Source organism: Wyeomyia smithii, chromosome 3, assembly GCF_029784165.1.
Source record: "Wyeomyia smithii strain HCP4-BCI-WySm-NY-G18 chromosome 3, ASM2978416v1, whole genome shotgun sequence".
Taxonomy (NCBI): Eukaryota; Metazoa; Arthropoda; class Insecta; order Diptera; family Culicidae; genus Wyeomyia; species Wyeomyia smithii.
The window spans coordinates 269,618,768-269,641,437 of NC_073696.1; the positions used below are offsets into that span (position 1 = coordinate 269,618,768).

The window sequence follows — 22,670 nt, forward strand, 5'->3', positions numbered from 1 at the left end:
TTATTGCACTTTTTAGAATTTGGACGTTTTTGGTTATATCATTTTCAATGGCCGTTTTACCCCACTTAACCTCAATGAAAAAAATTGAAATTTTGCAAAACTTCCTACCTTGAATAGACAAACAAATGCTGAAAGTTTCAGCCCAATCGGAGAACATCAAAACAACATGCGGTTGCGCCTCTCGCGAACTGGCTCTTAATGAGGTGTCACTGTAATTCAGATGTTGTTTGCACAGTTGCTCAAAAACAACCATAAAATGTCTATGATGTGGAACAAAAAAAAAACAGTAACACACGCTGGGATTTAAATAATCACAAAGTATATTTGACGTGAAAATAATAAAAAAAAATACTCGCAAATCTAACAACTGTTCACCTTGTACAATTTTCGTTCTATCGAATGAGATAAAATTTGCGAATTGATGTCCTATGCTTCCACAGATTGCAGCCAAAATATCATAAAATGAAGTAAAAAAAAAAATCCGCCGTCGCTAAAGTACCAGACGATTTCCTCCTAAGTTCCAGTTTGAATAACTTTACCGTACGTTAGTTATCATGTATTCAAGCGGTTTTTTGTTGGTATAAACGAATACATTTTGTTTCTTGAAGTGTATATTAGAAAATAAATCAGACTAAATGGTTCCGATCTGCTTAGGGCTCTTCGTAGAAGAAGTACTGTCCAGCTCGCTTTTGGTCAACATCCTAAAATAGAAACAGAAAAAAACGCTTGGAGTTTGTTACCGCCCAATAAACCACAGACAAACGTCGCACCTTAACCGAATTCAGCTTGTTGATTCTAGGCCTGAAGTTGTTCGGATCTCTCCGGAATGTGATCTCGAGCAGTTCCAGGAAGCGGTTCATTCCGTTCAACAGCGACTGGGGTGTGTGGGCGGTGGTGTCAACCGAAGGTTTTCCCTCGAACACAATCACCCGATCGGCCAGGTAAGTTGCCATGATAAAATCGTGCTCTACCACGAAGCCAGTTTTCTTGGCATGCAGAATGTATCTAGATAAAATGACATAGAAAATAATTAATCCTTATCCGATCGTGAAAACAAAAGAAAGTACCTCTTAATAACCTTCGCAGCAATCAAACGCTGCTCGGAGTCCAGATAGGCTGACGGTTCATCAATCAAATACACATCGGCTGGTTTTCCTAAGCACAGAACCAGAGCTACACGTTGCAATTCACCACCGGATAAGTTTTGCACCTCCTGATCCATGATTTCGTCAATTTTCATCGGTTTCATAACGTCCGCAATGAACTGCGGGTGAATATAAGCATCACGGATCTTCTCGTGTAGAAGATTACGCACCGTGGATTGACTCTTGGGGGAAATTTTCTGTGGCTTGTAAGAAATGTTAAGACAGGGCAGCTTTTCTGACTCCTCATCTGGCTCCAGGTTTCCGGCAAGCATACGAATGAAGGTTGTTTTTCCTGTTCCATTTTCTCCCAGCAGAACGATGATCTCCGAATCACTAAATTGTCCGTCCTGAACCGAGAGTGTGAAGCTGCCTAGTTTTTTCTTCATCTGCGGATACACGTAATGACAAGTACGTTTGATTTCCTCCTCGGAAGCCGACTCGGACACTTTGAATGTCAACGATTCCGTGCGGAAACGCATGTTCTCGGTGTGAACGTAACCATCGAGGAAAATGTTAATACCTTCTCGAACAGAGAAAGGCATAGTAACCACTCCGTAGCATCCAGGAACTCCATAGAGACAGCAAATGAAATCAGACAGATAATCCAGTACGGACAAATCGTGCTCTACCACGATGATGAATTTATCCGGATGGATCAGCGAACGAATTGTCATAGCGCAGTTCAAGCGTTGTTTTACGTCTAGATAGGACGACGGTTCATCGAACATAAAAATGTCCCCATCCTGGATGCACACCATAGCACAGGCAAAACGCTGCAACTCTCCTCCCGACAAAGCCTGTATCTCACGGTCACGAATGTGGCTTAAATCCAACAAATCGCAAATCTCTTTCTGGTTTTTGCGTTCATCTCTTTTATCCAGCAAAGCAGCAACCGTGCCTTTAACGGCTTTGGGAATTTGATCCACGTACTGCGGCTTTATCAAAGCTCTTAAGCTATCTTCCAAAATTTTCGTAAAGTAGTTCTGCAGTTCGTTTCCTCGGAAGTGAGCCAGAATCTCGGTCCAGTCTGGTGGATCAGAGTAACGGCCCAAATTGGGCTTCAACTTACCAGCCAGAATTTTCAAAGCAGTAGACTTGCCAATACCGTTCTGTCCTACAAGCCCAAGCACTTCACCCGGACGGGGAATCGGCAACCGATGTAGCTTAAACGAGTTCTTCGAATAACGATGCGTGGTATGCTTGTCCAGATTACTCGGAATGTTGATGATTGTAATGGCCTCGAAGGGACATTTCTGAAATATGGATAAATAATCTGTGTAAATTGTTACTAAACAATTGCTTCATCAAACTTACCTTCACACAAATACCACACCCGATGCACAGCTCCTCCGAAAGAGACGCAATCTTCGAGTCCATTGCGACCTCGATGCAAAGTTTGCCCATCCGGACTACCGGGCAGGACTTTTTGCACTCCTGCCGACATCGCTTGGGCTTGCACTTGTCGGAACTGACGATGGCAATACGCGTCTGCTTGTCCGTCTCCTCAGCGGCTCGGTTTCGAGACATTCTGGAAAAACAAAACCGTGAGTGCAACTTCTTGCTATGTAAGCAGAAATGGTATAACCTCAAAGCCAACTCTTAAAATTAACAACACTACACTCAAAAACAGTACAAATATTGGAAGATGGAAAGAATTCGCTTACCGTATGGTAATTATAATGATAATTGCAAACGAAACAAAAACTTACCTGTCGAAATTCACGGATTTCAGACAGAATAGAAAAGAAAGTACGTGCGTGTCAGACGAGTGTCTTGCTGCGAAAAGGGCATTACAAAACACACAGTGGGCCCACTTTGACAACTGACAGCAGCGAACGACACACGCGGCACTCACGCACACTACCGTAGTTCTGCCTTAGCGGCCGTACACTGCAAGCAAAAATAATAATATGTATTCATTAAAAACACACTGAAATATGTAAAGTGGTCTTTTCTCTTGTAAAGTCTCTTTTTGGGAATGAAGAATATTTTCTCTACTTAGACGCTATTAACATCGCACTCGATCTCGTAGCTGCTGTATGGTAACATTGAACAACACAGTTTTTATTCCATATCGGAGTTTCTAATTCCAATGCGCGCAAAATACCGACTTGTTGCAAATTTTCAAATTTTGCAAAATTTTGATTGCGCCAAGCTATTCTGCACCGTCTTCAATTTATTTCATTCTTGTCTATTATATTTACGTAGATATTTTGTAGATTTATCGGCTTAATCAGTCCGTTTATAGAAGCAAAAACGATTTTTTGTTTCTTAATCCGACAGTTTCGGTGACTTTATTTCACCTTTTTCAAGGAGTCTAAAAATATACAATACGTGTAGTTTTCCTTTTTCTGTTACTGTTTTGAGTTTTGTGTATGTGTTTGTACTTACAAAAAAGATTATCGTTTTATTGTTCAGTGTGTTGGTGTCCAACATAGGTTGTCTGGTGTGTATTGCAAATGGCGTCTTAATTTGGCTATGTGTAAAAATAGATTTTCTTAAATTTAAATTCGACTGTTTCTTAACAAATTGTACTCACTGCATATGTCTCTATTTTTGTGTGCACTATACTGTATAACAGTTATCACTTTTTTCTAGCACTGCTTTTTCTAGCACTATATAACTTCGAGCGGTATTTAATTAATCAGAGCAATAGGTTTTGTGTCTTTTCCAGTAGTCTACTATTTCTTGACAGTTTGTTGTGAGTGTGTTGGAGAGCTACGCTAAAAACTTTAGGTTGTGGTTGCATATTGGTTGTTGTGCTTATCGGTTTTGTTGTGATTGATATTTCTTATTGTGTGTATAATACCAGCATATACAGTGTTTAGTCCCTCAGTGTCTGTGCGTTTGTTGATACTATTTTCTGTGTTGGCGATATGGCATTTTTTTTTATAGGGGGGGGGGGGGGGGAGTTTGTAATGATTTATTTATGTACTAAAATATCTATTCAGAATTAGTATTGTGTGTTCTGCCACAAATGGTGACATTTCAACACTATTATATATATTTGTACGCTTTTTAGTATTATTGAATGTTATTAGCTTTCGCAGTTAAGATAATGTAATTGTAGGTAAATAAATAAACCTACTTGTCAAGAAAAAAAAGGAATAAAAGAATAACACGAAACTTAAAATAAACTTAAAACTATCTTACTGACTATAAAGTGAGCTAATCGTTGCAATTGAGGATTGCAACGATTTTTGTCGGAATTTGTTGATAATTTGGCTTGACATATTTTCTAATGTTTCTACATTAGTGAGCCTATGTAGCTCGTTCGTGCTATACCAGGGAGGACGCTTCAAAATCATTTTCAAAAGTTTATTCTGAATTCTTTGAAGTGTCTTCTTCCTGGTTGCACAACAACTTGTCCAGATGGGAACTGCATATAACATTGTTGGTCTAAATATTTGTTTGTAAATTAACAGTTTATTCTTGAGACAAAGTCTAGAATTCCTGTTGATAAGAGGATATAAACATTTGATATACTTATTGCACTTTGACTGGATATTTTCAATGTGCTCCTTGAAAGTAAGATTCTTATCATAAATTAGCCCTAAGTATTTAACTTGATCAGACCAATTTAAGACCACACCGTTCATCTTAATAACGTGGTTATGGGTGGGTTTGAGAAATGAAACTCTTGGCTTATGAGGAAAAATAATTAACTGTGTTTTTGAAGCATTAGGGGAAATCTTCCATTTTTGTAAGTATGAAGAAAATATATCTAAACTTTTTTGAAGCCGACTGCACATAACACGAAGGCTTTTTCCTTTTGCGGAAATGCTTGTATCGTCACAAAACAGAGATTTCTCACAACCTGGTGGTAAATCAGGAAGATCAGAAGTAAAAATGTTATATAAGATTGGGCCCAAGATACTCCCCTGAGGCACACCAGCTCTAACAGGCAATCTATTAGATTTACCATTTAGATAGTTAACCTGGAGAGTGCGGTCAGTTAAATAACTTTGTATCATTTTTGTGAGGTAAAGCGGAAAACTGAAATTTGACATTTTAGCTATTAAACCTTTATGCCAAACACTGTCGAATGCCTTTTCTATATCTAGAAGAGCAGCTCCAGTCGAATAGCCTTCAGATTTATTAGTTCGAATCATATTTGTTACTCTAGGTAACTGATGAGTAGTTGAATGCCCATGGCGAAAACCAAACTGCTCATTTGCAAAAATCGAGTTCTCATTAATATGTGTTATCATTCTATTAAGAATTATTCTTTCAAAAAGTTTGCTAATAGAGGAAAGTAAACTAATTGGTCGATAACTTGATGCCTCAGCTGGATTCTTTTCGGGTTTTAAAATTGGAGTGACTTTGGCATTTTTCCATTTCGTAGGAAAATGTGCAAAGCATCTGTTAAAAATTTTTACCAAGAAATTTAAAGAGTTTTCGGGAAGTCTTTTGATGAGGATATAGAAAATCCCATCATCTCCTGGTGCTTTCATGTTTTTGAATTTTATGAGAATGGTTCGCACCTCATTCAAGTTTGTCTCCAATACCTCTTCGGAAAGAAATTCTTGGGTGGTGATCTGAACATACTTTTGGTTTACTTCATTTTCAATAGGACTTACTACGTTCAAATTGGAGTTATGAACGCTCCCAAACTGCTGAGCAAGTTTTTGAGATTTTTGTTCATTCGTTAGAAAAATGCAATCACCATCTTTAAGGACTGGAATTGGCTTCGAGGGTTTCTTAAGAACCTTCGAAAGCTTCCAGAAAGGTTTTGAATAAGGTTTTAGTTGTTCAACTTCTCTCATGAAATTCTCATTTCGCAAGAGAGTGAATCTATGTTTAATTTCCTTTTGTAATTCTACAAAAATAATTTTCAAAGCAGGATCACGAGATCTTTGGTATTGACGTCTCCGTATGTTCTTCAAACGTATAAGAAGTTAAAGTTCACTGTCAATAATTGGTGCATTAAATTTCACTCTTGCCTTAGGAACTGATAAATTCCGGGCATTGAGTATTAAGCTGCTAAAATTTTCTAATGCTCTGTCAATGTCAGCACTATTTTGTAAAATAATATCATCATTCAAATTTTCCTCGATCGTAGAACGATATCTATCCCAATTAGTCTTGTGATAATTTAACACAGATCTAGTGGGATTTAAAATAGTTTCATGGGAAATAGAAAATGTTATAGGAAGATGATCAGAATCAAAGTCAGCATGAGTTAATAAATCACTGCTAAATGGCTTTGATTTGTTAGTACCAAATCAATTGTAGATGGATTCCTAATAGAAGAATAACATGTAGGACCATTTGGAAATAAAACTGAATAAAATCCAGCCGAGCAATCATTAAACAATATTTTTCCATTGGAATTGCTTTGATCATTATTCCAAGATCGATGTTTCGCATTAAAATCACCGATGATTAAAAATTTAAATTTATTTCTTGTGAGTTTTTGCAAATCTCCCTTGAAATAATATTTTCGCTCACTAGTGCATTGAAAAGGCAAATACGCTGCGGCTATAAATAAAACGCCAATACTTGTTTCAATTTCAATTCCCAAACTCTCGATAACTTTGGTTTCAAGATGGGGTAAAACACGATGTTTTATTCGACGGTGGATAACTATTGCAACTCCACCACCGGCAACATCAATTCTATCAAACCTATGGACTATAAAATTTGGGTTCTTTTTTAGTTTAATATTTGGCTTTAAAAGCGTTTCAGTCACAACTGCAGTATGCACATCGTGGACTGTTAAAAAATTGAAAAATTCATCCTCTTTCGCTTTTAAAGAGCGAGCATTCCAATTTAGAAAATTTACAGCATTATTTAAAATCATTGCTGAATTTCAATTTCATAACAATATTAGTTGTAAATTTTATACCTTCTTGAACAGCCTCGTACATCGAGTTACAGTTCAACAAAACGGACATTAGCTGCAGCATGGATTGTTGTAGGTATTCAATCTTTTCGGGAGTTGGATTACCTAAATCAATACTGGCTGACTTTTCAGCACCAAACACGAATGGTTTGTTACTGTTTGAATTTGAAATATTACCTGAAAGGACACTGGCATATGAACAGCCTGGTGTTGCCTGAACAGGATTATTTTTCTGAAATTTGTTATCTGAATTTAAATTATTAACTACAGACACACCTGCTAATGAAAGTGCTGGTGATGCGTGAACAGTACTGAAAGTCTTTTGATCACCCACATTGACAACAGGTTGTTTAGAATTCCTACGTTGAAAATTAGATTTGTGATTTCCCCCACAATTTACACATTTGAAACTATTAGTGATCTCTTTCACGGGGCAGATATCTTTCGTGTGACTAGTGTCACCACAAATCATACATTTTGCAGCCATATGGCAGTTTCGAGTTCCATGACCATAGACTTGACAATTCCGACATTGCGTAAGATTATGGATTCCTCCATGTCTCTTGAAATTTTCCCACTTTATTCACACGTTGAATAAAACACGTGCTTTTTCTAAACATTTTAAATTATGTACTTTGGTACGATCAAAATGTACTAAGTAATTTTCCTGGTGTATTCCAGTTTGAAAAATTTTGGTATTTGCCTTTCGTTTCATCAAAATTACTTGGTTGGGGGCAAAACCAAGTGATTCTGACAAACAATCTTTGATTTCATCAATACTTTGATCATTTGAGAGACCTTTCAACACAGCCTTAAACGGTCTCTCGTTTTTGGCATCAAAAGAGTAAAATTTATACATCTTTTCAGTCAAATACTGTAAAAGATGTTTATGGCCATCAAAAGATTCAGCCAAAATACGAATTTCGCCTTGGCGACCAATTTGAAAATTAACTTTCACATTCGATAGAAATGATGAAAGTTCTGATCGAAATGCTTTAAAGTTTGCTACAAATACCACAATAGGTGGAACTTTAACCTTCTTCATAACGGCTTTATGCTCAGTATGAGAAGTTCGGAATTCTAGATCCCCAACAGAAGAAAGAATATCATACCTGTTAGACGAAATTTCAGTGCCACTTGGAGGAGATGCCTCACGTTTCCTTGATGCCGCATCAAAGCGAGCTTTTTTATTTTTTCCAGGCATAACTGGACAACTTCACTACACTTTCACTTCACTATAGAATTTGAGTAGAAATATCTCAAACCAAATTAATTCACTAAACACTCGTTAACTTTAAAAACAAATTTATTACTTTGCCTTTCAACAGGTAGTCTTTAAAAAAGATTGCCTGTTGAAAGCGAAAAACAAAATTTTAATATCTCCCGGTAGTCTAAGACTTAGCCTCGAGCTGTTGGTAAAATGCGACCGTACTGTAGGACAGTTCAAGTCGATCTGAGGCAATATGGCATACTTCTATAAACGGCAGAGCGTGTGGTTTATCGTGTCTGTCTATAATTTTCGTTTGGTGAAAATCGAATCTGTGATTTTGTGTGATGCTGTGGTACATTAGTGCTGTTTTTTCTTTTATTGAACTAATTTGTGGATCTGTTGCGTTGTAGCCTTGTTGTAATAGTTTGTCCCAAGTGTTGTAGTACGTTCGGTGTCCGCTGATTCTTGTTTTAAGCATGTTTGTTGTCATTCTACAAAATTAACCGCTACAGTCGACAAACAAACAAGTTTACGTAGATATTATTTCAATTCCAGATGTTTCTGAAACTTAACAATGAACAAATTATCTTTAATCATAAAAAAACGATGATAGAATTATTAAAACTGGACCAGCAACTTCAAAGTTTAAAGTCTCTTGTTTTTCTGAAACAGGACATCGAACTATACATGCAAATAAACTATTGCTGGCTTTAATAGTGCAAATTCAAGCATTTTGTAATTTTTTTGACAAACTACAAGGCACAGCCGCCATTCAAAATTAGTAAGGGAACGTTAAAGTTGGTATTCGAAGTTAGTCAGTGAACATGGAAGCTGCCTTTCGAAAATTTTCCTGTTTTGACTTCCGAGAAATACTCTCCTTCGAATGAAACGAAAATATTACATTCGAAGACGGTTTCAAATTCTCTGTCGGACAGAAACTAGTCTTCATTTCTAGGAGTACTATTACAGTATGTTTTAACAAATAGTTTTAATAAAACAAAATTACGAAACAGATTAAAAACATCGAGCTTGTATTACTTTGTAATCCGCAAGATGAAACAAAATCAACGGAAACTGCATTCCAACCGACAGAGCGCAGAGCTTAAAGTGAAATACAGAGAAGCTAGGAAAAGGAATCGTCAAATCACGAAGAGCAAAGAGGACAACGGTTTTCAACAGCATTGGAAATTCCCCAGGTTTTGACAGAGCACGTCTAACTTTCCGATACTCAAAGCGTCACCGACGTAAATCGGACTAGAAGCTTCAAGACGTAGTACCGCTCAGTCTCGCAATACGTAATGAAACGGCATAGAACAAAGTATGTCTAGAACTCATACGATATGGAACCGAAAGCCTATTCAAACGCATCCATCAAATATTGCAACACATCTCGAAGCACAACGAAGTACCTTCCCGATTACTAGAAACGTTGTAAGTAACAATCCCCAAAATCCTCTGGCCCAAGAATACAAACGACTACAGACGTATCACTGATGCCCGGCAAGGTACAAAATCTATGCAAAATTTTTATTAAGGGGCCATCCACATACCACGTGGACAAATTTTTAACGATTTTGACTTCCCCTTCCCCTCCGTGGACAACTGCCCATATAAATCCAAAAAAAATTGTATGGACTGTGGACATTAGCCAACCCCCCCCCCCCCCCCCAAGGCTGTCCACGTGGTATGTGGATGGCCCCTAAGGCACCTTGAACCCTATTTGGGAGACGTCGAGAATTATCAGTGGATTAGTGATGGCGAAAGGGAAAACGTATGAACACAGTGTCCCTAGATTTACGACAGATATTGAAACCATAGCATAAGATGGTTCCAGAAACACTGGCGAAGTTAGGAGTATCAGCGTAGCTAGCAAACCGCATAGTTCCATAGTTCCATTATGTCTAACAGAACGAACTTCTCTTCAATGGTACGGACAGAAAACTACAAGAAAATAAGAGAAATCAAACAAGGATGCTCGCTATCACCCAAGTTGTTAATAAAATGTTCTCTTCAATGGTACGGACAGAAGACAGAATAAAAAAGAGGAATCAAACAAGGATGCTCGCTATCACCCAATCTGTTTATATACCTGCTCAACAAGCGCTAACAAAATAGCATAAGGAAAGCGCGAAGAATTGTCGAATTAGGAGTAGTAACGAAACTATGTTATTTAGATGCATTCATACAGAAGGAATCCTCGCTATATCATAAATGCCTCATAGCACTTCACGGTCTGGAAGTTTCGATCCTAACGAAGCACAGTAGAGAACGGTTGAGGGATAATGAACATGTAATCCTCACAGGATTTTATTTAATTTCTAGACCCAATGTGCTGGAACAGAGCGTCATCACCATAGAAGCACTGGATATGGAGACAGCACTAAAAGGATACATTAAAAAAACTCGTGTGGCGAGGCTGCCTTACTGGGCTCGCTTAATGCAAACAGAGGAAGGCGAAACAATGAAACTAGCAGCGGACTACAGAATACTTGACCCACTCAAAAAATGACAAAAAATGTCGTCCATGTCAAGACCGAGAATGCACATTTCTCCGTTAATCGGTGGTTGATAGAGAAAGATTTAAAACGTTCACAGACAGCTTTAAGAATTTGGTATATTCACCAACAGGCAAACAGGTGCCCAAATGGTGTAACTTAAAGTTAACAATTAAAATATCTTCAGAGAGTCAATAAATATTACATATTACAAACAATACAACATTTGAACTAGTCAGATCTTGAAAAAAATGAACGATATCGCCGACGAAGAAGCGTTTGAGGTAAATTAAAGTCGAATAGAGCAGATACTCTGTTGAACAACCTTTGGAGACCAACCATTGCGCCAAAAATGCCGTAGTTAGTTCGTTGAGCAGGCAGTCGTAGCATCGATTGTTTCGCAGAGCACGAGGTCGCACGTTTATATTTAGAGCGGGGCAGTCTATGCGGCCTTGTAAAAGGTCAGTGGTGAACAAAGCCCTGGATGTGTCTCTACGGACAGACAGAAGCTCCAAACGAATTAATAAGCAGCGACTTTCATAGACGGAAGCGATCCGTCCATGGCAGTTTACGAAGAGCGAATCTCAAAAAGCGCCGTTGAACTGATTCTATTCTTTCCACGCCATTGTTGTAATGAGGAGTCCAGACAACCGAGCAGTACTCCAGTATAGAGCGAGATAATGCGCAATACAATGATTTAAGGCAGTAGATATTCGTAAAGTCTTTAGCGATCCTGAAGATGAATCCCAGAACTCTAGAGGCTTTGTCGACAAAGAACGAAATGTGAGGCTTGAAAGTGAGCTGGGAATCCAAAATTACCCCCAAACCTTTAACTTGGTTTACTCGCTCGATCTCAGTTCCTAGCAAAGCGACAGCTTTAAGATAAGCAATAACAGAAGGAATTTATGAGCTGGAGTTCACCGGATTGTCAAATGAAGACAACTGGGGCAGCAATGTTGAGGGATTCAACGAGATGAGCGACTTGGACCTGTGATATTACATTTCGGTTTAATATACTTTCAACATCAAGGTCAAAACCTTTTTATCGATTAACTATCAACACCAGTAAGTGCGAACGAAAGCATAGATGCGAGAAGAAAATAACGGAGAGTCAAATGTATATTCCAGTGAAAGCTATGAAAGCTAACACAATAAATTAGTCGGCCTCTCTTTTACTGGCGACAACTTTAATTAACACAAGTGTTTCTAATGCTCTTTTAGGAGCCAGAATAGAAAACAACAATTATCAATCATCTAACCCAGCGGTTCTCAACCTGGGGTACGCGTACCCCTGAGGGTACTCGAAAGCCTTCAGGGGGTACGCGAAAGAAAAATCAGTAATGGCGGACGAAGCAATTATTCTCTGTAATACTTCATTTGTTGTTCAATCTAGCCTCTAAAACATGACTGTAGCAATCGAACAAGCTACAGTTTAATTTGGAAACTTAACTAGACTTCCACAACATGATCTACCATTACTCTCTTCCACTCTGCAAGAACATTCCAAGCCAGGGGGTACAATTGATATGAAAAATATCGCCAAGGGGTACGCGTACAAAAAAAGGTTGAGAACCGCTGATCTAACCGATCTAAGTGAAAATTTGCGTACCATCAACCCCCGTTGTTAATAGAACAAATACAAAATATAACAAGTGCACGGTGTCTAGTCAACTTCAAAAATAAAACTCCGTGATTTTTCCAAGTTTCCAGTAGATTTACGTTATTTTCAAATCTTTTTTTCTGCTTAAAAGTATATGTGATATAGCATTATGGTTTTGAAAACGATTATCACAGAAATAAAATTGCTCTGAATAAATAATTTTAGCAGTGCATTCGGGAAGATAAGGTATCTAACTGAAATAAAGTTGCAAACCCCATTTGCTTTGATTTTATCGAAAGTTTATTCGTTCCTTTTTTTTGAAAACAACCTTTTATTTCAGATGTAAAAATCTAAATCTAAAAATCGTAAAATATTTCGTGATAACCAGTTGATCTCGATGTATGTGTGATCGAATCTCAATAAAAATCGGATTGGGATTCGAACAATAACCGTTGGCTGAAAAAAAATGTGTAGAATAGTGTAATATATAAGAGCTTTTTCGATTTCACACCATTTTATAACTTTCTCTAAACCACTTGTAAAGAGTGATACAATTCTTGATACAGAGAGTTATAGAGTAGAGTTATTTAATAGATTGTGACTTATACGACAATCTAACAACCCAGCATGCACAGAATACTACATGAAAACAAGAGCAACTGTTGTAACAAAAGTTTTATTAGCATGACCAGTAATCTGCTTTTTTCTCTCAGAGAACGAAAGTTGAATTATTATGCTTACATACGCCGATTTGGACCCCTCTCAACTGTGGACAACCGCTCATATGAAATCTAAAAACTTAGCGTGGACCGTAGACATTTCAGAATCTGATTAAAACTGAAAATATTTGAGTTATTTTCCAAAATCAAAAACTTAATGGGTAAATCTCTAATTTTTTGTTTGATTCCTTTGGATAAAGTGAAAGTGGAATTAGGGATACCACCCGTCCCGATTTAACAGGACATATCATGATTTCGAGATCGTATTTGAGCATCCTGATTTATTTCTTATATTCGTGCCTTTGTTCTGAAATTCTTCAGATATTTGATAGTGTGGCAATACTATGTAAAATTTTTGAAAACCAGTAACTTTTTTCGATTCTAGGACCCTTTGGTTGAATCTTATAGAGAATTTCTTTATTCCACTGGGTCAGTGCAAATCTACTCAGGAATGAAGACACGACATCGCGATTTACGACGCAAGTAGGAAAGAGATGCCAGATAATTGCTTACGAACTAAGCACGTGCGCTAGTGGGTTGAAACTGACAAACTTCACGGAGCGCTTCGTGCAGCACGCCCGGTCAGTACTGGGTCAAAATCAAGCGAATAAAGAAGGGTTTTGACAGCAGTCCGCTTGGATCCATGTCAAAACGAAGTAAGCTGGTGGAATAAAAAATTTCACTATTAACCAGCATATATCTCTGCCAGTGTGGGATGTTCTTCGTAGTTTTCTAGTAAACTGTATTGGTTCTGTGTAGATTAGGAAATTGTTCTCGCGCTTCCACCACGGTTCATTTTTTTTCCTCTTTTTTGTTTTAAGACTGTCCTGCCACGTTCGTTCTGGACATTTTTAGTCACCAGTCGGGTGTCCTTTCTCTCGACAATGTATTTCTCGCATTGGTTGTAGTTATCTTCATCATTAAATTTAGCACAAAATCCGCACCGCTGTCGTGTGTAAGTTTACACTTACCACCCAGCTTTCACTGGGCCGGTTTACCTGGCGGGCGGCGATGCACTGGGGTACTCCTACACAACGTAGATTTACTTGGGTGGAAAGGATATATCACAAATAAATAAATAACAAAAACAAACAATAAATAATAAAACAGAAAACCTAACATTAACCTACTCTTCCGTCCTCCTCGCCGACTCGTTGCAATGGCGGGTTTGTGAAATGAAGCCGTTGGCCGTGAACTATTTAGGTGGCTCGCTGCTGGCTTGGCGATCCAGCACTCTGTAGCGGCTTTTCCCGCACTGACGGGGTGTATTTCACGATGGTGGGGGAGGCACGCGCACTGTTTGGGCCTTCTTAACACGGTTTCGCTCCCGATGAAGCAATTTTTTTTCTACGGCACATCTTGAATTTTCGCTCACCCACGCATTGAGGACGACACTTCACGCTTTCGTCGCAATTTTTCCCGGCGGTCAAAACACGTCTTGCTTTTTCGGCGGTTCAGAGCGATCTCCCCGCCGTGCTCTAGGAAAACACCCAGCTTGACGTTTTTCTTCATCAAGCTTCAAACCAACACAACCGCGTTTGGCTTCTTCGCCGTTAATGCACTTCTATTTTTTCGCCGCGAGAGGTGAAACGGGACCTAATTTTAATTCACACGCGATACAATTTACATCGATAATTTAAAACCTAAATACTTAAACACCTAACATAAACTTCTAAATAAAATCTAACGTGCAAACAAGTGGCGAGTATGTTGCTTGCCACAACAACAAAAATCAAAACAAAAACAACTCCTACACACAACTGACAAGCAACATATCTTAACACGCTCGGCGTTTATCACACAGATTTGGGGGTAATTGCAACCTCGAGGGTTGCACGTGATCTACACTTATTGGAATGGTCATTTTCAGGCAATTAGTGCAGAGTACCTTGCTCATGAACTATGTTAAAACATAGTTATTCAGCAGAAAATTCTGACCTCTGTCGGTAACTTATTGTTTCTAAATGTGGCGCCGATTCGTGGAGCTGGTGTCTTTTTTCCATCGGGGTATCTGTGTAGTTGCGTTACTCCTAGAATTACTTACGCGTTACTCCTTGTTACGTCCAAGTGGTTTTAAATTTTAAATGATTTGGCGATATTCTAGAATTTTTGATAGAATCTCTCCTAGCGATAGCTTATTCATTGTTCTCGTTCTATTTTCTGAATCTATTAGCTCTACTATTACTCTGAAAGGTGCAGCGTCGCTTTCCACGTGTTCGGAGACTAGATGTAGTGCGTTAGCTCCTCTGGCCAAACTACTTCCTCCTGGATCGGCCATAGTTTACCGATGTTTATATTTCAAATGCAATTAGAATGTGTTTAAACTAGATTGGTAGAAGTTACTTTATCCGTATTCAATTTAGATTCTGGAAATCCTTTTGTAATTTCAGCCACTTTAAAAAAACACGTGTTCTTCGTTTGACGTCCACAATAAAAGTCCATTTATACAACTTAAGCAGGTGAACTAGATTTTATCGAGAAATACGGAACAAAAAGAGATAAAAACCGGTTTGCGGAATATGGGTTTTTGAAATTTTTTATAGCCGAAGTTATACATACAAACAATTATCTTGGTTATCGTGAACTCAACTTCTAATAGTGGTGTTCTGGAAGTCCATATGCCGTTAGAGAAAGATCTTGTCAGTCAGGCGGTATTTGCCAGGAGCCACAAAATGAGTAATATAAACAAATTTCTTCTGCCAGTAACATCAACAAAACCCTCTGGAGAAAACCAGCAACAGAAAACTTGCCGGAGCTTTGATGTTCGATTCCCTGTATAAACTTTCTCATTTCGATTTTTAGTATGATTAGATTTCTTGCTTTTTCTAACTTTACAAAAATTACTCGATTATTAGTATGCGCTTTTAAAAACCTCGAGCAAAAATAGGTGAATAACGTAACCTTGTGTACTTATCGATGAAATTACACTAAATCCATTTGCATTTCGGCATAGAATTGCTCCTAGAAGCCCAACGTCTTGGCCGATAAGGCAATTTGGCACTCAGTTTTCTTGCCTTAAAACTCACACCACCACAGCCGTCTGACTGAAGGCACTCATTTCATTGTCAACACGACATCCAACTGTCAGACGGCTGCTGGCAAAATTTTCGAACAGGTTTTGTATCGTGCTTAAAAAGTGCCAACACGAAGGTGTAAAATCGTAAACTTTACAACGGAAGGCAGGGCACAAAAATGGTAGAATCTAAATCGGACAAGTCGGAAGTCAGTAAAGAAAACGAGGATCCATCGAAACAGATGGATGTTGACGAGGAAGCTGGCGCACAACGCAAGATTTTCAACATCGAAAGTAGGATCGGTTTCTTCTTGTTCTTCTTCTCGGTCACTGTAGTCTGATTGTGATCGATCGTTTCTATTTTTCAGTTTTGCGGGTGATCAAAGATCTACAGCTGCAGCATGGTCTTCGTCATGGAGACTACCAGCGCTATCGAGGTTACTGCTCGCGACGTGTGAAGCGCCTCCGTAAGACGCTCAATCTACCGCAGGGCGATAAGCGGCACTTCCGCAAGCGCGATGTTACAGTGGCCAATCTGGAGAAGGAAAACTCTGACGAACGGTTTATTCATATTCCGCTGATGTTGGCTGAACGTGCTTGGGCGTATGCGATGCAGCTCCGTCAGGAATCTAATACCGAACCTAGGAAACGGTTTCATTTGGTTGGGAAACTGCGCAAGGCAACGGTTTATGCGCTGCAATTGCAGGAACTGTGTGCTTCGGATTATTGTGACGCTAGGACCAAGCTGGAGGCGGAAGCTTACTCGGCTTGGATTCATGGTTCGTTGCATTTTGAGTTGTCGCTGTGGAAAAGTGCTGCGGAGAATTTGAAAAAGGCGCAGGTCATTTATGAGAATCTGCTTCGGGCGTTGCCCGAAGAGGAACAGGTCATCTACAAGGCCAAGGTGGATGAGTTGAACCCGAGTTTGCGCTACTGCGCCTATAATATTGGTGAAAATGCTTCGGTGAATGATTTGCTTGAGATGCGCGGCCAGGGAATGTTGGATAATTTGAGCACACTGGTGGCACAGACTAAAACGGAGAGTATGGAAGCGTTCCAGACGACGCAGTGGCGCGGTCGAAAGGTTACCGTTCGTTCGGAAAAGGTTCGTTTGTTCTTGCTTAGTATTCAGGAGTTGGCAAAGAGTATCGAGAAAGCAAAAGGATTTCCGGCTAAGATCGAACTGCTAGAAAATGTGCTGATGGATTGTAAGGATGCCATTTCGGCTATCAAGGATGAAATAAAACAGGATCCTAAGCTGCGAGCAAGCGGGGACAGTGGCACAATGACGGCCACTCAGTATTTACTTACATATTTGTCCTACACTCGATTGAAGTTGACTTTGGAGAGGAACCTGCTCTTAGTGGCTCAGGGTAAACTGAGTTTGGATGATCCGAACGTTTCAGATAAAGCACAAGTTGAGGGTAAAAAGGCCAAACCCCAGGATTTGTCTCGTTTGTATGAAATAATTTTGCAAAATGTTAGCGAAATGCAACAATTGGCTGGAATGGAGTCGGATGCGGCTTATCAATCGGAAATCGAAACTCTTGCTGTATCATTCAAATCGTTCCGTTGCTATTATATTGCTATTACTTTGCTGGCGCTGAAGCGTTGGCGCGAAGCAGTGGCCATGTACGAACGATCGACAAAATATGCCTCGGAAGCAATTGCTTCGAAAGCCATTAGCAGTGATTTCGATTTGCGCCAGGAGCTTAAGCAGCTTGTGCAGACGATCGAAGGTTGCAAGTTTTCCGCTCACGCCAACAGCGTGCTGGAGGATGACAGCGAGGAATCGGTTCTGTACGGTAAAAGTACGAAGACGTCCAAACCGCTCTTCGAACGGCTGTCCGTGTACAAGGAGGACGCCTCGCTGAACTCCCGGAATCCTAATGTGTTCAAGTTGACGCCCGAGATGCAACCGATTCCAGCTAAGCCGCTATTCTTCGATCTGGCGCTGAATTTCGCCGAGTTTCCTTCGTTGGAAGATAAAATAGAGCAGAAGGGTGGTGCGAAGCAGACGGCCGGAATGTCCGGCTTTGTTAAGGGACTTTTTGGCTGGGGTGGCAGCGGTGGAAAGTAAAAATCTGTTTTTTTCTGCATGCAGGCATTTTCTTTAAAGTTTTGTTTTCTACTATCTACTGACCAATAATAAATACAGTCTAAAAGTAAGTAAATTGTTTGCTTTCAGATAATCGAAAACCTCAGTAAGAAATGGTTTATTCATGTTTGATTGTACATCTATCTATGCAGAATACAAGTTACATTTGTAATTATTACAACAGACTTGGAAAAACAAAAGATACATTTCAGCCACGAAAGATTTTGCACGTTCAGCAGTCGTGACCTAAGACGGTTACAAATTCAGATACTGTAGGATCAGCAAACTAATGCACTTTAATTTACTTTTTCTCCGGCTGCTGTTCGCCTTCGGGCACACTCACGTATATCGGCTCTGCGCCCTCCCCATCAGCGCTCTCCTCTGGTGGCATATCCAGTACACCCTTTTTGCCATCCGGAACCCACATGCCGGAATCTATGCAGCGCTTCAGATGATACCGAGCTTCTTCTTCGGGCAACTTGGACATCACCTCCTGCAGCATTGCAATGTCTCGCGTCTCGAAGCACGTCTGCAGTTCTTTCGGTAGCGACTCGAACACCTCAACCGGATCCAACCCACCGGGACCAAGCCGGGCCTTCCGTTCTTCCTCCTCCTGTTCCTCGATAGCCTTTTGAATTTTCTCCTGCGCTCGCTTCCGGATACGCTCTTTAAATGCTTCAATCTCCGCCAAAAATTGGTTCTTGTACTCTGGTTCAGCAACTTGAATTCGCTGGAAGAATGACTCGAGACAAGCTCGCGGGTCGACATCCAACTGCTTAGCGATGTCCAGAATATACTGCATACAAATGCACTGATGGGCCACGTGTGCCATTAGTTCGTGCTTATCCTGCATCTCCAGCTCAATGCACCAAATCACAAGATAATTGGCCGTGTCCTCGCATACCAAGTAATGATTGTCCCGAAGGAACTTTTTCGAGTCCTCGTACTTTCGCATCATTCCGTACTCCTTCATGACCTTTTCGTACTTTTTGATGAACTCCTTTAGATTGAGCTCCTTCTGATCTTCGGTCAGATCTTCCTTCTTGTTAATCGCACTTTTATTTATGACCGTCTTCTGGAATCCGTCTTTGCTAATGGTGTCAACATTCCAAGGTTGCATTTTTTCCTTCTTCCGCAATTCTTCCTCCTGCTTTCGAACGCGATTCTGCTCCCGTTCCAACTCCTCCAAGCTTTTCTTCAGCTCATCCAAATTGCCCTCTTTCTTTTCTAGCTTTCCCTTCAGTTCTCTAGCTTTCTGTTCCGCTTCCTGCTTCTTCGCGAGCAGTTTCTGCTGTTCTCGCTGCTGCTCCTCCATCCGTTCGACACGAGCCTGATGCCGCCAGCGGAACAGTGACGGTGTGTCGATGTTCGGATGGGTCTCGTCCTCATCGTCTGAAATCTACGAAGGTACAATCAAAACATTGCGGCAATCTTTTGTAACATGACAGTAGTATACCGACCTCAATATTTTTCCACTTGCTGTAATCCACCATTTCGCTTAGAAGTTTTCAACGATTCACGATGGTTGAACACGACCGGTTTTTAGTTGCCTTAAGCTGTTTATTGTGATTACGTTCCTGCTGGAAGAAAATCTTTCTAGAACTTTACACACAGGCACGGAGCGTTTATGAGGTTTTGAACGGTTTTGACAGATTCGGTCGACTGTCATCCGGAAAAATATATACACGATCATATAAGGTAGCACAAAGAGTGGGTTATGCTTACACATCAATAGAGCTGTCGGGTATTGCTTTGGAAATGATATTAAAACGTTATGGCTAGACTTCTTGCTGAAACAGGCATTTCTTAATCTGTTTTATTTGCCGTTACCAATCCTTCAAGTGGTTATATACTTATTCTGATGCAAAAAATAGAATGAGAAATCAATACGACGAAATACTCGTAATGTGTAATGTCGTATACCACCTCTTTTGTACGGCACCATAAACCACAAACAAACAAATTTCGAATCAAACCATTGACCCGCGCAAGTAAGTTCCGTTACTTACTGAAAGCCTTATGCCTAAGCGTTACAGCACACTCGCTACCAGGCCTTGCTGAGTGTACCGCAACGCTTGGTGCCTGATTCATACAGCACGCAAAATGCATTGTTGCAATTTTAATGCTCGTCACTACAGCTGTTACCAGTAGGGGCCCAAATTGGCCACACATGTAAAATAGAATTAAATATTTTGGCAATTGCATTTGCCTATGAAAGTCAATGGTTTTTAATAAATAGTAATCAATTAATCATTGATTGTTTTCAATTCCTGTTTGTTAAAAGATTTTTCTGTCATGAATGACATTTTATGCATTTGCGAGACAGCAACTTTATCAAAGTTTTCATTCCCGCCATTGAAATTGTCGATAAAGATATTAATTCACAAGATTAGGTTCGGTTTTGTTCGTATTTTATCACACCTTAAAGATTAAAGTTCTCTCGTTTGTATGAGAGGAAATCCACGCAGCGTTGCAAATCGATGCTTATCGGTCGTTTCCGATTTCGCTGAAACTTTTCACAGTTGTTCCTTTTCGATACTTTGCAGCTTCAAATAAAACATTCTCAGTGTAGTTGCATTGGTATGCGTAATAATGTGATAGCTGTCAATTCGTTTTGTTTTGGTCATTATCGCCATCGTCATTGTGTCTCGTTTCCATTTCATATGTCCATCTCGCAAATGTGCTAAAAAAAAAAATTACCTGACACTTTACCACGTGGAACGAGAACCAAAACAAACCAGTTTTGACACATACGTGTGAATTTGTTGGTAACTTCCTACAGTTCACTCTGCTTTTTTCGGGTGTAGTCTGGGACAGAAAAACGGTAGTTAGAGACAGAAATAGTGTAGTCCAGAAAGTCAAATAAAACATTTACAGTGTCAAAAGTGTCGTTTGAGTGTAGCTACACCGAGAAAACGAAAACGACATAAGTTGGCAACCACTGCATCCAATTTGCCCCTATTGTTGTTGAATCTACTGTGCCCCTATTTTGTTTTCATTTACCGTAATGTTTTTCTTGGCTCTAATCACTATCTTGTTCTTCACTTATAAACCATTATAAACATATTTTTGTCATTCTTAGTTACATCGTGGAATATTTGAAAACTACATTAGGTTATGGACCAAGTTTGTTTTGAAGTGTTGGGCATCGAATAAAGTGACGCGATCGTGGAGGAAGCGCAAAACTATCGATATCATGTGGCGTTGTTCGATGGGAGCAGTTATTCGGCATAGTAATTCCACATGACGGTGCTGTTGGAAGAGCATGAAATGCTCAATTGTATTGAACGGGAAACAGCTGAATTTGCTAAGATCCGATGATAATGCACAAGTGAAGAAGCCGAAAGAAGGCGTCCGTGAAAACGAGTGAAGCAGGAGAGGATCCAGGATAGGAGGTGTGCTCCAGCAAAAGTGTATGGATGCGTTAAAGAAAGTGTTCGCAAGAAAAATCATCGTCATTCTGCGACAAATTATTATTTTGTGGTTTGATGGAGGGTAACTTCAAGAACACTTTTTACGGTTCGATAGACCTGTGCGGGAATGTCGCGGTACTGGTGCGGAAATGGAAAGTCTTGACGCTGATGTCGTTTTTTTCTTTATTAGAGAGGCTTTCAGCTTTTGGCTGGTTTGCCTCTATAGCGCGGTGTCGTTTGTTGTTGACATTTGAAAGGATATTTACAACTGTTGTGACTGCCCTCGAAACGATACCGGAAGAGAATCTGACGAGGAAATTCGGCAAGTGCCGGCGGTTGGATGAGGAGACGAAACAGATTTCAAATCGTTGATCATGAAATGTAACAACGCAGCTTTTTTCGGGTCAAAATTTGGTGTAAAGCAGGTGAAGAAGTTCAAGTGCATCTACTGTAAAAAGGATGGCCGTAGTTGGTCAAGTGTCGGGAAAAAGAAGAAAAATTACGGTCAATCAAGTTCGGCAGGAAACAAATGCGAATGTCACGAGAACTTCAAATTAGAACGGTGTAAGCTTCGTTGGCTTAGAGGTGGTATGGAACCGCCGATAGCGAGGTGGTTCATTGATTTGGGTGCATTCGACCCAAATCGGGAATTATCTTCAGAGCTTCGTCCGTTGAAGAAGCCGGTCGAGATCGTTGTATTTTACGCGTTCTATGGCATACGAAGCTATGATGAAGCTCGATGGGAAGGCAAGAGCAATGCTTCAAAATTCGGAGACAAACAAGGTTTTTTGGAGTCAAGTGATTCAAACAGCTGCGTATCTGGTCAATAGGAGCCTAAGCGAAATTGAAATGTGGGAGTCACGTAAGACGGACATTTCGGAACTTTGAGTGTTCTTTCCGAAATAACTGCGAAAGAAATTGGATCCGAAGTCGCGGCAAAGCATTTTCGTGGTGTATTCTTCGAATGGCTGTTACGTATGGGACTCGAAAAATAAAGTAATTGTTGTGGCTCGTGACGTAATATTTGTAGAAACCGTCGGTAGAATGAATCCTGTAAACCAATTCTGGATTGTACCTCGAGATACCGATGGTCTGGAAGATCGAAACGCAGAACCGGATAAGGATCGGGAAG

At 39.9% G+C, this 22,670-nt stretch overlaps 3 protein-coding genes across 3 annotated transcripts; 1 reads left to right on the forward strand and 2 right to left on the reverse strand.

Moving 5' to 3' along the window:
* Positions 1-302: 302 nt before the first annotated feature.
* On the reverse strand, positions 303-2,992 carry LOC129732519 (protein Pixie). The gene is made up of 5 exons (XM_055693468.1): positions 2,855-2,992; positions 2,460-2,673; positions 1,068-2,398; positions 771-1,005; positions 303-701 (listed from the first exon to the last, which is right to left on the reverse strand). The coding sequence occupies exons 2-5, from the start codon at positions 2,670-2,672 to the stop codon at positions 651-653; spliced, it is 1,830 nt and encodes a 609-aa protein (XP_055549443.1). The 5' UTR covers position 2,673; positions 2,855-2,992; the 3' UTR covers positions 303-650.
* Positions 2,993-16,091: 13,099 nt separating this feature from the next.
* LOC129732520 (signal recognition particle subunit SRP68) lies at positions 16,092-18,204 on the forward strand. The gene is made up of 2 exons (XM_055693469.1): positions 16,092-16,321; positions 16,396-18,204. Exons 1-2 carry the CDS (start codon positions 16,207-16,209, stop codon positions 18,105-18,107), a joined length of 1,827 nt encoding a protein of 608 aa, XP_055549444.1. The 5' UTR covers positions 16,092-16,206; the 3' UTR covers positions 18,108-18,204.
* Positions 18,194-19,782, reverse strand: LOC129732521 (hsp90 co-chaperone Cdc37). Its single transcript, XM_055693470.1, has 2 exons — positions 19,586-19,782; positions 18,194-19,524 (listed from the first exon to the last, which is right to left on the reverse strand). Exons 1-2 carry the CDS (start codon positions 19,616-19,618, stop codon positions 18,427-18,429), a joined length of 1,131 nt encoding a protein of 376 aa, XP_055549445.1. The 5' UTR covers positions 19,619-19,782; the 3' UTR covers positions 18,194-18,426.
* Positions 19,783-22,670: the final 2,888 nt, after the last annotated feature.